We start from the raw sequence: 15,157 nt of genomic DNA on the forward strand, positions 1-15,157 counted from the left end.
CCATTTACTGCTACTCGTTGCTCCCTATCTTTTATCCAGTTATTTATCCATGAGCTAACATTTTCAGCTATTCCCAGTCCCTTCATTTTGTGCATTAATCTCTCATGTGACACTGTATCAAATGCCTTTGCAAAATCTAAGTATATCACATCAACTGATTCCCCTTTATCTATATTTTTACTTACTTCCTCGTAGAATCTAATTAGATTAGTTTGACATGATCTATTTCTCCTAAAGCCATGCTGATTAGAACTCATAATCTTGTTTACACGAATATGCTCATCAATATAATCCCTTATAATCCCTTCAAATATCTTCCCCACTATTGATGTCAGACTAACTGGTCTATAGCTTCCTGGATCATCCCTGCTTCCCTTTTTGAAGAGTGGCACCACATCAGCTTTACGCCAATCCTGGGGTACCATGCCTGAGGATAATGAGTCTTGAAAAATTAAGAGTAAAGGTTTGTCTATAACAGTGCTAAGTTCACTGCAGCGTCCTTTTGGTTTGAGGCTCTGGAAGAGGCTCTTCAGGTTGAGACTCCATTAGAGGATATTCTGGATAGATTTAGGGCTCTCAAGCTAGCTAATTCTTTCATTATAGATGCCGTTTCAATTGGCTAAATTAGCGGCGAAGAATTCAGGTTTTGCCATTTTAGCGCGTAGAGCGTTATGGCTTAAGTCCTGGTCTGCTGATGTGTCATCAAAAGCTAAGCTTTTAGCCATCCCTTTCAAGGGTAAGACCCTATTCGGGCCTGAACTGAAAGAGATCATTTCAGACATCACTGGAGGGAAAGGCCATGCCCTTTCCTCAGGATAAAATGAATAAGATGAGGACCAAACAAAATAATTTTTGTTCCTTTCGAAACTTCAAAGGTGGTCCTTCTTCCTCTTCCCCTGCCGCAAAGCAAGAGGGGACTTGCTCAATCCAAGTCAGTCTGGAGACCTAACCAGACTTGGAACAAGGGTAAACAGGCCAAGAAGCCCGCTGCTGCCTCCAAGACAGCATGAAGGGGTAGCCCCCGATCTGGGACCAGATCTAGTAGGGGGCAGACTTTCTCTCTTCGCTCAGGCTTGGGCAAGAGACGCTCAGGATTCCTGGGCTTTAGAAATAGTAACCCAGGGGTATCTTCTAGATTTCAAAGATTCTCCCCCAAGGGGGAGATTCCATCTTTCTCAATTGTCTGTAAACCAGACAAAAAGAGAGGCATTTTTACGCTGTGTTGAAGACCTATATTCCATGGGAGTGATCTGCCCAGTTCCGGAAACAGAACAGGGGCAAGGGTTATACTCCAATCTGTTTGTGGTTCCCAAAAAAGAGGGAACTTTCAGACCAATTTTGGATCTCAAGATCCTAAACAAATTCCTCAGAGTCCCATCCTTCAAGATGGAGACCATTCGGACTATTTTGCCAATGATCCAGGAGGGTCAATATATGACCACCGTGGACTTAAAGGATGCGTATCTACACATTCCTATCCACAAAGATCATCACCAGTTCCTCAGGTTCACCTTTCTGGACAAGCATTACCAGTTTGTTGCTCTTCCCTTCGGGTTGGCCACGGCTCCCAGAATTTTCACAAAGGTGCTAGGGTCCCTTCTGGCGGTTCTAAGGCCTCGGGGCATAGCTGTGGACACCTTATCTGGATGATATCTTAACCCAGGCGTCAACTTACCAACTAGCCAAGTCTCACATGGACATCGTGTTGGCTTTTTAATATCTCACGGGTGGAAGGTGAACGTAAAAAAGAGTTCACTTATCCCTCTCACAAGAGTTCCATTCCTGGTAACTCTGATAGATTCGGTGCACTTGAAAATTTTTCTGATGGAGGTCAGGAAATCAAAGATTTTATCTATCGGCCGAGCTCTTCATTCCATTCTTCGGCCGTCAGTGGCTCAGTGTATGGAGGTAATCGGTTTAATGGTAGCGGCAATGGACATAGTTCCGTTTGCTCGCTTGCATCTCAGACCACTGTAACTTTGCATGCTCAACAGTGGAATGGGGATTATGCAGATTTATCTCCTCAGATAAATTTCGACCAAGAGACCAGAAACTCTCTTCTTTGGTGGTTGTCACAGGATCATCTGTCCAAGGGAATGTGTTTCCGCAGGCCAGCAGGGGTCATAGTGATGACGGATGCTAGCCTATTGGGCTGGGCTGCAGTCTGGAATTCCCTGAAAGCACAGGGTTTGTGGACTTAAGAGGAGACTCTCCTCCCAATCAATATTCTAGAACTGTATCACGACTGTAGTATATATCAATCATCAGGGGGAACAAAGAGTTCTTTAGCGATGATAGAGGTTACCAAAATAATTTGATGGGTAGAAACTCACTCTTGCCATCTATCAGCAATCTATATCCCAGGAGGGGAGAACTGGGAAGCGGATTTTCTAAGTTGTCAGACTTTTCATCCGGGGGAGTGGGAACTCCATCCGGAGGTGTTTGCACAATTGATTCAGCAATGGGGCACACCAGAATTGGATCTGATGGCGTCTCATCAGAATGCCAAACTTCCTCATTACGGGTCCAGGTCAAGGGATCCTCAGGCAGTACTGATAGATGCTCTGGCAGTACCCTGATCGTTCAACCTGGCTTATGTGTGTCCACCATTTCCTCTCCTTCCTCGTTTGATTGCCAGAATCAAACAGGAGAGAGCTTCAGTGATTTTGATAGCACCTGCGTGGCCACGCAGGACTTGGTATGCAGACCTGGTGGACATGTCATCTCTTCCACCATGGACTCTGCCACTGAGACAGGACCTTCTGATTCAAGGTCCATTCCAGCATCCAAATCTAGTTTCTCTGCGACTGACTGCTTGGTGATTGAACGCTTGATCTTATCCAAGTGGCGGTTCTCTGAGTCGGTCATAGATACCTTGATTCAGGCTCGAAAGCCTGTCACCAGGAAAATTTATCATAAGATATGGCGTAAATATCTTTATTGGTGCGAATCCAATGGCTACTCATGGAGTAAGATCAGGATTCCTAGGATTTTGTCCTTTCTCCAAGAAGGATTGGAGAAGGGGCTATCAGCGAGTTCCTTAAAGGGACAGATATCTGCTTTATGAATTCTACTGCACAAACATCTGGCAGATGTTACAGATGTTCAGTCGTTCTGTCAGGCTTTAGTTAGAATCAAGCCTGTGTTTAAACTTGTTGCTCCACCATGGAGTTTGAATTTGGTTCTTAAAGTTCTTCAAGGGGTTCCGTTTGAACCTATGCATTCCTTAGATATTAAGCTTCTATCTTGGAAAGATAGATTGGAAAAATTCTGTTTTTAGTTGCTTTCTCTTCGGCTCGAAGAGTTTCTGAACTATCTGCATTGCAATGCGACTCGCCTTATCTTGTTTTCCCTGCTGATAAGGTGGTTCTGCGTACCAAACCTGGATTCCTCCCTAAGGTTGTTACTAATAAGAATATTAATCTGGAAATTGTTGTTCCTTCTCTGTGTCCTAATCCTTCCTCTAAGAAAGAGCGTCTATTGCACAACTTGGACGCGGTTCGTGCTATAAAGTTTTACTTGCAAGCGACCAAAGATTTTCGTCAAACATCTTCTTTGTTTCTTGTCTATTCTGGAAAACGTAGAGGTCAAAAAGCTACGGCTACCTCTCTTGCCTTTTGGCTAAAAAGCATCATCCGTTTGGCATACGAGACTGCTGGACAGCAGCCTCCTGAAAGAATTACAGCTCACTCTACTAGAGCAGTCGCTTCCACATGGGCTTTTAAAAATGATACTTCTGTTGAACAGATTTGTAAGGCTGCGACTTGGTCTTCGCTTCATACCGTTTTCAAATTTTTACAAATTTGAAACCTTTGCTTCTTCGGAGGCTGTTTTTGGGAGAAAAGTTCTTCAAGCAGTGGTGCCTTCTGTTTAACCATCTGTCTTGTCCCTCCCGTTCATCCGTGTCCTGTAGCTTTGGTATCGTATCCCACAAGTAAAGGATGAATCTGTGGACTCGTCTTACCTTTATAGAAGAAAACTAAATGTATGCTTACCTGATAAATTGATTTCTTCTATGGTAAGACGAGTCCACGGCCCGCCCTGTCATTTTAAGACGGATTATATTTTTTTTATTTAAACTCAGTCACCTCTGCACCTTGTAGTTTCTCCTTTTTCTTGCTGTACCTTCGGTCGAATGACTGGGGGTTGGAGCTAAGGGAGGAGCTATATAGACAGCTCTGCTGTGGTGCTCTTTGCCACTTCCTGTAGGGAAGGATAATATCCCACAAGTAAAGGATGAATCCGTGGACTCGTCTTACCATAGAAGAAATCAATTTATCAGGTAAGCATAAATTTAGTTTTTATTAAAGTACACTTGTATTGGTTTATTAATTAATCTGCCAAAAGTGTATTTCCATGCAACAAACAAATGGAAAATGTGATTGACAGCTATGCTATTTACTGTTGATTTTCACATTTGTGAACAAAAATGACAATGTAACTGGCAAGTGCAATGTTGCATCACATGACTTTTTAACAGGTGAACTACAGGGAGTGCAGAATTATTAGGCAAATGAGTATTTTGACCACATCATCCTCTTTATGCATATTGTCTTACTCCAAGCTGTATAGGCTCGAAAGCCTACTACCAATTAAGCATATTAGGTGATGTGCATCTCTGTAATGAGAAGGGGTGTGGTCTAATGACATCAACACCCTATATCAGGTGTGCATAATTATTAGGCAACTTCCTTTCCTTTTGCAAAATGGGTCAAAAGAAGGACTTGACAGGCTCAGAAAAGTAAAAAATAGTGAGATATCTTGCAGAGGGATGCAGCACTCTTAAAATTGCAAAGCTTCTGAAGCGTGATCATAGAACAATCAAGCGTTTCATTCAAAATAGTCAACAGGGTCGCAAGAAGCGTGTGGAAAAACCAAGGCGCAAAATAACTGCCCATGAACTGAGAAAAGTCAAGCGTGCAGCTGCCAAGATGCCACTTGCCACCAGTTTGGCCATATTTCAGAGCTGCAACATCACTGGAGTGCCCAAAAGCACAAGGTGTGCAATACTCAGAGACATGGCCAAGGTAAGAAAGGCTGAAAGACGACCACCACTGAACAAGACACACAAGCTGAAACGTCAAGACTGGGCCAAGAAATATCTCAAGACTGATTTTTCTAAGGTTTTATGGACTGATGAAATGAGAGTGAGTCTTGATGGGCCAGATGGATGGGCCCGTGGCTGGATTGGTAAAGGGCAGAGAGCTCCAGTCCGACTCAGACGCCAGCAAGGTGGAGGTGGAGTACTGGTTTGGGCTGGTATCATCAAAGATGAGCTTGTGGGGCCTTTTCGGGTTGAGGATGGAGTCAAGCTCAACTCCCAGTCCTGCTGCCAGTTTCTGGAAGACACCTTCTTCAAGCAGTTTTACAGGAAGAAGTCTGCATCCTTCAAGAAAAACATGATTTTCATGCAGGACAATGCTCCATCACACGCGTCCAAGTACTCCACAGCGTGGCTGGCAAGAAAGGGTATAAAAGAAGAAAATCTAATGACATGGCCTCCTTGTTCACCTGATCTGAACCCCATTGAGAACCTGTGGTCCATCATCAAATGTGAGATTTACAAGGAGGGAAAACAGTACACCTTTCTGAACAGTGTCTGGGAGGCTGTGGTTGCTGCTGCACGCAATGTTGATGGTGAACAGATCAAAACACTGACAGAATCCATGGATGGCAGGCTTTTGAGTTTCCTTGCAAAGAAAGGTGGCTATATTGGTCACTGATTTGTTTTTGTTTTGTTTTTGAATGTCAGAAATGTATATTTGTGAATGTTGAGATGTTATATTGGTTTCACTGGTAAAAATAAATTATTGAAATGGGTATATATTTGTTTTTTGTTAAGTTGCCTAATAATTATGCACAGTAATAGTCACCTGCACACACAGATATCCCCCTAAAATAGCTATAACTAAAAACTACTTCCAAAACTATTCAGCTTTGATATTAATGAGTTTTTTGGGTTCATTGAGAACATGGTTGTTGTTCAATAATAAAATTAATCCTCAAAAATACAACTTGCCTAATAATTCTGCACTCCCTGTATATGGGCACTATATGTACACCATTTATTAAATAACAGGTGGACAAGGTTCCTAGCCAGGGAACCTATTTCACACATGTTTAGAGCTAGTAAGGTGGCATCTGCAGATCCACTTTAAAATGAACAAGCAAGAGCAAGTGCTTGTGCAGCTCCACCAGTTGCAGAACCATTCTACAAGAGTAGGCCTTGTCAAAGAACTGGCATGAGGTAACTCTACCACTTCAGAGTGTAGCCCTGGTATTGATTGTCATGTCTCCTTATGTTATAGTTCCTAAGCAATTTGTTTGTCTGCGCCATGCTTGTTGTGTGCTTGTGTGCATATTAGCTAGGCTACCTGACCTTGGCCTTGTTTTCCTGGACACTTATGAGTTACACTTGCTTCAGGGTGTGCAGAGAGAACATGGATTGCACCCCTGGACAGAACACAAATAGTGATCCTGGACAGCACTATTCATGTTCCTCACTGCATACCTTAAAGTAAGTGTAACTCATAAGTTTCCAGGAAAACATGACTGAGGTGGCAACCCTAATAATAGCATTCATACTAGCAAACAATACTAGTATATTCTTGGTTATGAAAATGTAAATAATGTTGGCTGAGAGTTCTCAGGTACAATATTTTGTTCATTCCAAATATTATCTTGAGTTTATCCTTGTTCACATGTCCTTTCCTATCTCTGTTTAGCTATGTTCTGGATTTCTGGTTGCTACTTGGTTTTCAATGTAATATTTGACTTCCTGTTTGATTCTCAAATCAAGATGCATCTTCTAGGCTTCATGATATTCATTACTTTTTTTATTTCTAGTTCTTTTCTTTCTTTTTTTACCTATTTTACTCTTAGATCAATTAAGGTTAACAATGCTAGCTAGCTTTTAGCCACTGATCTCACAATGAGGCTTATGTTTTGTATATATATCAAGCAAAATAATTAATGAGATGGCACAGTTATTGCTGTACAAGCTGTTTCCGCTTACAGTCCCAATGTTGTTATAAGCTGCAGAGTATGTACTGCCTGGGAAATTGTTACTTTAGGTTTATTCTTGTATTTTAAAGATCTGGTTTTGATTATGGAAACCAACAAACAAACAAAACACAGTCAGCACACCACAATGAAGTGTCTACAGTAGCAGAAATAAATTAAAATAAAATCTACTTTGAGTTTTAAGATATTAAAATATAAATAAAAAGTACATTTGTAATAGTTTCTGTAATAAATGATTTGCTTGGAATAATGAGGCATATTCATGGTATATTTAAATACTTGTCTAATAAACATAATATTGCATTCCATGTTTATTTATATATATATATATATATATATATATATATATATATGTTATTAATAATGATTTTGCTATTTTCTCGTATTTTTAGAAATGTAACATGGAATAATTTAGCCATTCCAGATACCCACTGTTCTCCAGATGGGGAAGGATATCAGTGCCCTAGGGGCTTTAAGTGCATGGACTTAGAAAATCTTGGACTGACCAGACAGGAACTTGGCTACAGTGGCTTTAATGAGATTGGTATGTGCAACTGTATGGTTTTTATACTACATTTTATTCCATTTTGCTTTTATGAGACATATTTACATAATTATGTTATCAGTTCCATTAAATCTTGTTTGTCTAGCAATAATTAAAAATGTATCATTTATAACAGAGTCGTGAAGAATTACTACTTTTTTAAGCTTTACTAAAATGTTATATTTCTGTCATTTATTACTTCCCTTTATCACACAGGATCCTGACCCCAAATTTGTAACTAGCTAGGGTATATGATAAAAACTAAAATATTTTGTTTTGTAGGTAAGCTCTGGAGCGTTTTTTTAGCCATTTGGCAGCAATGTTTGCAACATTGTTTAAAGCGGTGTTATATATAGTTACAAACACTGCTGCCATAGACTGCTGCAGACACGCACACTTCTAAGCTCATATCAGCCTACCTAGTTTTACAAACTAAACAAAGGCTACCAAGAGAACAAAACAAATCTGATAATAGAAGTATAATGAAAAGTTCCTAAAGAATAATCAGAGAAGTCGCCAACATAGCGTGATACAGTATAGGTATGTAATTATACACATAAACTGGACACACTAACATTTGATGAAACTCTACAATATGTGCAAATGAAGCAGGCCGGATCCTTATAGAGTCACCCGGCTAACTCGTCTCCCGTCACAGGAACAGTGTACTCATCAGTCAGGATAACCACAGTATTTTATAGATTCACCAGGGCCCAACTCAATGATCATATGAAGCGACAGCTCCAAAAACTCCAGTGCTGTGCAAGGTAGCGTAATATAAAAGTGTTTATTAAACAGACACAAAGTATAAATCAGAAATCACATTAGCATAAGATTTTAGCTTGTGTACAAGTTTTATATTTTGATATGAGTTATATTCTCTTTGTATTAAATTGGTAAATTATCATGTGTGTTAGCAAAATATTTACAAAAATTTACACAACAAAATGTATGTGTGTGTGTTTACAACACAACAAAATGTATGTGTGTGTGTTTACAACACAACAAAATGTATGTGTGTGTGTTTACAACACAACAAAATGTATGTGTGTCTTTACAAAACAACAAAAGGTATGTGCATGTGTTTACAAAATGTATGTGTGAATGTATGTGTGTCTTTACAAAACTACAAAATGTATGTGTGTCTTTACAAAACTACAAAATGTATGTGCATGTGTTTACAAAACAACAAAATGTATGTGTGTGTGTGTTTACAACACAACTAAATTCTTCAAAAATTGCTTTCTAATAGGAGGATTTCTAAATGGGGAGTGTAGGAATGGCCTGAAATTAAAATAAATACAAATAAATAAAACAACTGTGAAAACCTCTCTCTTGTAATGTATGGGCATTGAATGTTAGGGTCTGTGTTTTCAAGTAATGTATAGTAACACTTATTTTATATGACCTGGTTAAGTTTGACTTTATAAACCGTTGATTGCTTGATAACTGTTCAGCCTTTACATTTCACACTTTTTTTTTGAAGAAAGCATTTTTTTTCTTTATTTAGAAATAAATAAACAAGTATAACAAAAAATAGAAAACGTTGCACATTAGTACATAGATTGAAATAATTCGCATATTCGTCAAGCTGTTAAGTTAATTGATTTATGTATTAGTTATTCTGTTTATCTTTCTAGTTTCCTCATAAAACATTATGTAGGGTTCCCATTTCCGCCAAAAAATGGCTTTGTCTATTAAGTATCTTTGCTGTCAGTTCGGTTCTAAGATAATGGTTTTCTAGTTTACGTAACACATATGTATAGGACGGGGGAGCTGATTTCCAAAATTTAGCTATGCTCAATCTCGTTACCGTGTATACAGTTTCAGCTAATTTATGATATTGTTTGAGAATGTCCTTATTTGGAAAGTTCACACTTTTTTTTTTAAAGAAAATTATGTGAATCCCTATGCCTTTGACATGGCTATATTAATCAGCTTTCTGACTTTTATATTTAATGTTCTATATATTTTGACATGATTATATGTTTTTATAAAAGATATTGGTATATGTATTTTTTCCATAAAGCTGACAAAAATCACCTGTGCTAGAGAGAGGATTATGTTTTTGAGTTAGCTCTTTGAATATTTTTTATAAATATTAAGAATCTGTTTTTGCATATTCCTTCCAAGGTTTATTAAATTGTATTGGCTGTTTTCACAGTTAATCCATTAAGTGCACATTGTGTATAATCCAATACATATTTACTATATATTTACTATTGAGATGTTCATTTAGTGTTAATGCCAACATGCAATAATACATAGAGTTATCCTCATGGGACCCAGACCAGCAGCACCCACAGTCCTAGTAAGGAACATGAAATGTACATACAAACAGTGAAATACCCCCTTACTCTCTAAAAAGTTAAAGGGTTAATTGAAAAACGTTCCATATTAATGAGCAATGAGAATACTAATGATCTTTTTCACATAGAAGACCACAGCACCCAAAATATGTAAATCCTCTTTATTCAAAGAATAAAAACAGTGACGTTTCGGATCACCCGAAAGTGGATTTACATATTTTGGGTGCTGTGGTCTTCTCCTATGTGAGTCTTATCTTTCGGGAAGCAGGCAGTACCCTGAGTCTTCATGTGCACCTCACTTTATAGTGCTGTACTTACTTACGTTTGTAAATGATCTTTTACACCATCAAAATTTTTTGAGTACATGCACTGCTCGTTTTTACTGTATCTGAGCAGGGACACTGTCATTTATTTGCATAATATACAGTTAGAACATACACCAATTTATGTCTTGGTGTGTTAACTTGCATGGCATTCGATAAATAACTGCAAAGCTTTCTCTAAGACAAAGGGGCTTTCTTCATGTTGTAAAATATCCCATACCTACTTAGAGAAGGTAGAACTCTCCTTCATCTATTAGTGCCCCTTCCTACCAGTAGACCTTTGTTATTATTAATTGATTTTATTGGAATGATGATTCTCTGTACTAGTCACCAGCAGCAGAACGACAAGGTAAACTCATATTTTATGCACAATGTACAATATGGTTTTTACTCTGTATTTTAAATTTCTCTGAAGGATAGTGACTCACGTCTATGAAGACCTGATGGGCAGGCACAGAGCTAAGTTGAGGATTTTTCACAATATACTTGCTGACATAAAGCACAAATTTACAGCCCAGGTGCCTGTGGGCAGCAAAATGTGATGTGCCACCTTTGTTAAGTGCTGCGAGCATTGCGCATGCGTAGAGGAAGCTGGATGCCTCACATGCATAATACTTGCAGTGACCTTAACAAAGATGGCTGTCGGCATCTTTGTTATGCTCCCCTACGAGTATTTTGTATGTGAGGCATCCAGCTTACTCCTAGGATGCACAATGCTCGCTGCACTTAACAAAGTTAAGGTCCCCGGCTGACCATTATTTATAATAGGCAGAAACAGGCGCGCCTCTATGGAGGGCGCCTGTAGGCACATGCCTACTCTGCCTTTTTATAAATCCACCCTCAGCCTGACAAAAAAAGACTTTAATGGTGAATTTCTTATGGCCTCTCAAACGCTTACTAAACCAATAGGTCTACAAAAATGCTAAAAGCAAAGTTTTTATTTCTGTATACAGTGTTTGTCCAGTTTGAAGTTTCTATCTATTATAGACATTAGGCAAACGTTTCTAAACCGCCTTTCCCCTTTTTATCATTTATTTTTTGTGGATGCAAATAAAAAATTCTGCTACCATGTTTTTTTCCCCCTTTCTTTTTACATCCTTTTACTGTCTACTTTTTATTGTCTAGTAAAGGTATTTCTGAAATGTTGGTTCTCTATTGCATGCCGAATTCACCCATTGAACCTTGAGAAGATGACACATTTGTTTATGCTTTGTGGAGACTGTGCTGTTGGTGCATACTCTTACATTGCTGAAACTTCTTCTCTTATTTTTTCTGGAAGTATAACTGTGCTGGAAGTATATCTCTGCTTTTTTGCAGTATTTGCCTGCTTTACTTCTTTTTGCTAGGTATTCCATAAAAAGGAGAATTCAGTTAGGAAGGAATCTTATTTTAATACTTATTTGAAAATAATTTAGTTAAGTAAGATTACTTTTTTATTTCCCTGACATTTCCATGACTCTAACAAATATCTAGCAAATATAAATCAGATTAAAGCTAAAGTTATGAGCTATGAATAGATCGACTTTAAAAAGACTGACATGCAATCAACTCAATGAGATCACAAATTTCCTTGTACAATACGTAGAACTAGATTGTAATTGCTAATCACTTAGAGTCAGTCTCAGAGGTTTTGCTCTCTAAAAATAATATCCGTATAATATAAATTGTGCATTTCTTTAATTTACATGTTAACAGTTGTAATACTGAATGATTTTTATACTACGACACTTCTGCAAAAGCAAAGCAAGGGGATGTACCACAGACAATCTGCAGCTGCCCAAACCTATAGCATTGAACAAAAATGGTTTTGGATATTGTACAATACGTACTGTATGTATTTGAATTAATATTATGCAGAAAGGGAAGTATAAAAAAAAAGTAATCAAATTGCTGTTCAAATCAATTCAAACTAAATTTTGCTTATGTGTTTGTCTATGTGAAAGAAAAATAAATCTTAATAAATAATGTAGCTATATTTCAGCTATTCACACTCTGCTTTTTTTAATTTTTGCAGGAAAAAATGTTACATTACTAGTCTATAATATGAGAGATTCATTTTATATATGCATTTTAAGTAGTGCCAAAGTAACATCACAGTCAGTACTATGAATGGCCAAAAACATAAAGTGGCCAACTTGCTGGAAGTGAACCTTAATATATCAACACACGTCCTTGTTGATCCGTTTCATAGAATTAGGAATGTGTTCTTCCTCAGTACTTTATAAGTTATGGGCATTTCTGTTATGTATTTATATGAGTATTCCTAAGATATATTTTCTACCAAAAAGATGATGCCACAGGATGTTTTTTGTTTACTTGTATTAGTAAGTTAATTTTGTAAGTTGATTAGAAATCGAAAAAGGATATGAACAATGTCAAATGTTTTGTAAAGTAAATAGTTAAAGGGACAGTTCACCCAAAAATGTTCTCCCCTTTAAATGATTTCTGATGATCATTTTTACCTGCTAGAGTGTATTAAATTGGTTACAAGTAGCTCCTTTACTCCTATTTCAGCATTTGGAATAGCTGATTTAGCCTGTGGTATAGCCACCTATACTGAAAGTTTTGATACTGGAGTATAGGCTATTGAATAGCCAAAGTAAACACAGCCAGCAGAAGAAGTTACACTCTCAGTGGGATGCAGGATAGTTAAGTAATAAAATTATAATTGCCCATTGTTCTCTCTATGTATTGAGCTTTGGTGTTCCAGCCAAATAAAAGATAAGGAAGCAAGTGTGTGTACACAAAGTTATAACATAATGAGATATGATATCACCTTAAAGTTCAACCCACTGTGTAATAGGCTGTGGTTTCAAGGCACAAAATCAGCTACTTCATATAGACAAATAAGCATGAAAATACAATTTCTCAAATATTTTATACTCTGCAGTTGGTATAACAAGTCATTTAAAATATATTAATGGAAAAACTATTTTACAGTGTACTGTCCCTTTAATTTCATTGAGCTCATAAAGAAAAGTATTGACAAAAATATGCAACCTTTTAATTGTAAATGCTTTCTTGCAACCATTTTATAGCACCGTCTTGCCTTGTTTGCAGAACAAATCTATGCTTTTGCCAAAGATCCACAAACGGTGCTGTTTTTGTGCCTTGGTCTTTTCTGTTAATTGCACCAAATCATGCTTAGAATTAGCTGCACATCTACATTATTTTTCGAATGTCTTACAATTTTTGTTGGCCCTGAAACTCTGCCTTTTTTACAGTACTGAACAGAGTAATACATTACTATTCAGCTTGAGAAAATTAAATCCATCTAATGATTTGGCGCTAGATTACAAGTGAAGCTCAAAAATATTAGCTCTATTGAGCTCTAACACTGCTCAGGTAAACTCAATGAAGCTCCTATTCTTGCACTCATATTACATCTGCAGGTCGGTTATTGCAGGTGTGCTAAGTCCCTTTCCCCATAGACTTCTGTAGAGCCTGCTACAAAAGCCTGTTCTGGCACTAAGCCAAGTGTGCTAAGGCTGAAGGTGTGCCGACACTTGTTGTCCCTGCAAGTGGCAAGTTGTCACTCATAGAAATAATGAGACCTCTCTGCTATGTAAAAGTTGGAGGAGGAAGTACACAGGCAGAACCCAGCATGTGTTTAAATGTAAATATGACGCTAATAAAAATCAAATGATGCTGTTTTCAGTGTGCTGTTCTATATGCATAGGTTTTCCATTCAGTGTAGTTAGTGTTTTGAGTATTTTGATAAAAGCTCGCCACCTTTTAATTTGCAAGATACAACATTGAGATTTGTAGAGTAAAAATGTTTACAGAATAACACTAGGATTCAGCGCTGCGGAATCTGTTGGCGCTCTACAAATACCTGATAATAATAATAATAATAATTTGAGATACAATTTCATACACACCCATGTTCAGCCAATTTTGCTGGAAAACCCCCCAAACAATTACGCTTTGTATTTTGTACTTATTTCTATGTGTTATTGCGCATCCCATGTACTTGTATTACAATTTACACTGTGCCTATTTAATACAATGTATTCCTGTGTACTTTACATATACATTTAACATTTTTGATGAAATATGTTTTTTGGTGAACAATTTTGTTACAATTTTTGATGCACCTTAATAATACAATTTTTTCCTCTGTATTTTTGTGTGGATGGTTCAATTATTCATGTTGTATGATTTTTAAATTACGATTTTCATTGTGCACTTTTGTTATGTATGCATCTCCCTCCCATGTGAAAATGCAGTGCACGCCCCTTAGCAAAACATCCTGTTTTCTGGGTAAAAAGTGGCTTTATAGAATTCAACCAGGGAAATTGAAGTACTGGTGAGCATTCTTAAAGAATATCACCAGCCCACAGACCTTTTACAGAATAGGGCCAATTGTTTGGTTACTTTAGGTTCCAGTCCATCCAATCAATTTCACAGACATTGCAGCAGTACACAGGTGCGTAATCATGTAGCTATAAATCCTGAAGTCTGAGTTAGCTCAGGGCCTTTACTATTGGCTTAAAGGGACAGTCTACACCAATTTTTTTCTTATTTAAAAAGATAGATAATCCCTTTATTACCCATTCCCCGTTTTTTCCTTAACCAACACAGTTATATTAATATCATTTTTACCTCTGTGATTACCTTGTATCTAAGCCTCTGCAGACAGCCTCCTTATCTAAGTGCTTTTGACAGACATGCAGTGTAGTCAATCAGTGAAGACTCCTAAATAACTTCATGGGAGTGAGCACAATGTTATCTATATGATACACGTGAACTAACACTGTCTAACTGGGAAAAACTTTCAAAATGCTCTGAGCTAAGAGGCGGTTTTCAACGGTTTAGAAATCAGTTTGAGCCTAGCTAGGTTTAGCTTTTCAACAATACTACCAAGGGAACAAAGCAAATTTGATGATAAAAGTAAATTGGAAAGTTGTTTAAAATTGCATGCCCTATCTGAATCATGAAACTTTAGTTTTGACTTT

The 15,157-nt window shown here is 37.6% G+C and overlaps 1 protein-coding gene across 2 annotated transcripts in view; it reads left to right on the top strand.

Annotated features, from left to right (window-relative positions):
- Window positions 1–15,157, top strand: part of NALCN (sodium leak channel, non-selective) — a 1,159,715-nt gene that overhangs the window by 243,967 nt on the left and 900,591 nt on the right. For both annotated transcript variants that reach the window (XM_053707809.1, XM_053707808.1), the window contains exon 6: window positions 7,416–7,567. In XM_053707809.1, the coding sequence (XP_053563784.1) occupies window positions 7,416–7,567 (152 nt within the window). The remainder of the gene's footprint in view (window positions 1–7,415; window positions 7,568–15,157) is intronic.

The sequence above is a fragment of the Bombina bombina genome, chromosome 3 (assembly GCF_027579735.1).
Source record: "Bombina bombina isolate aBomBom1 chromosome 3, aBomBom1.pri, whole genome shotgun sequence".
In the NCBI taxonomy this organism is placed as follows: domain Eukaryota; kingdom Metazoa; phylum Chordata; class Amphibia; order Anura; family Bombinatoridae; genus Bombina; species Bombina bombina.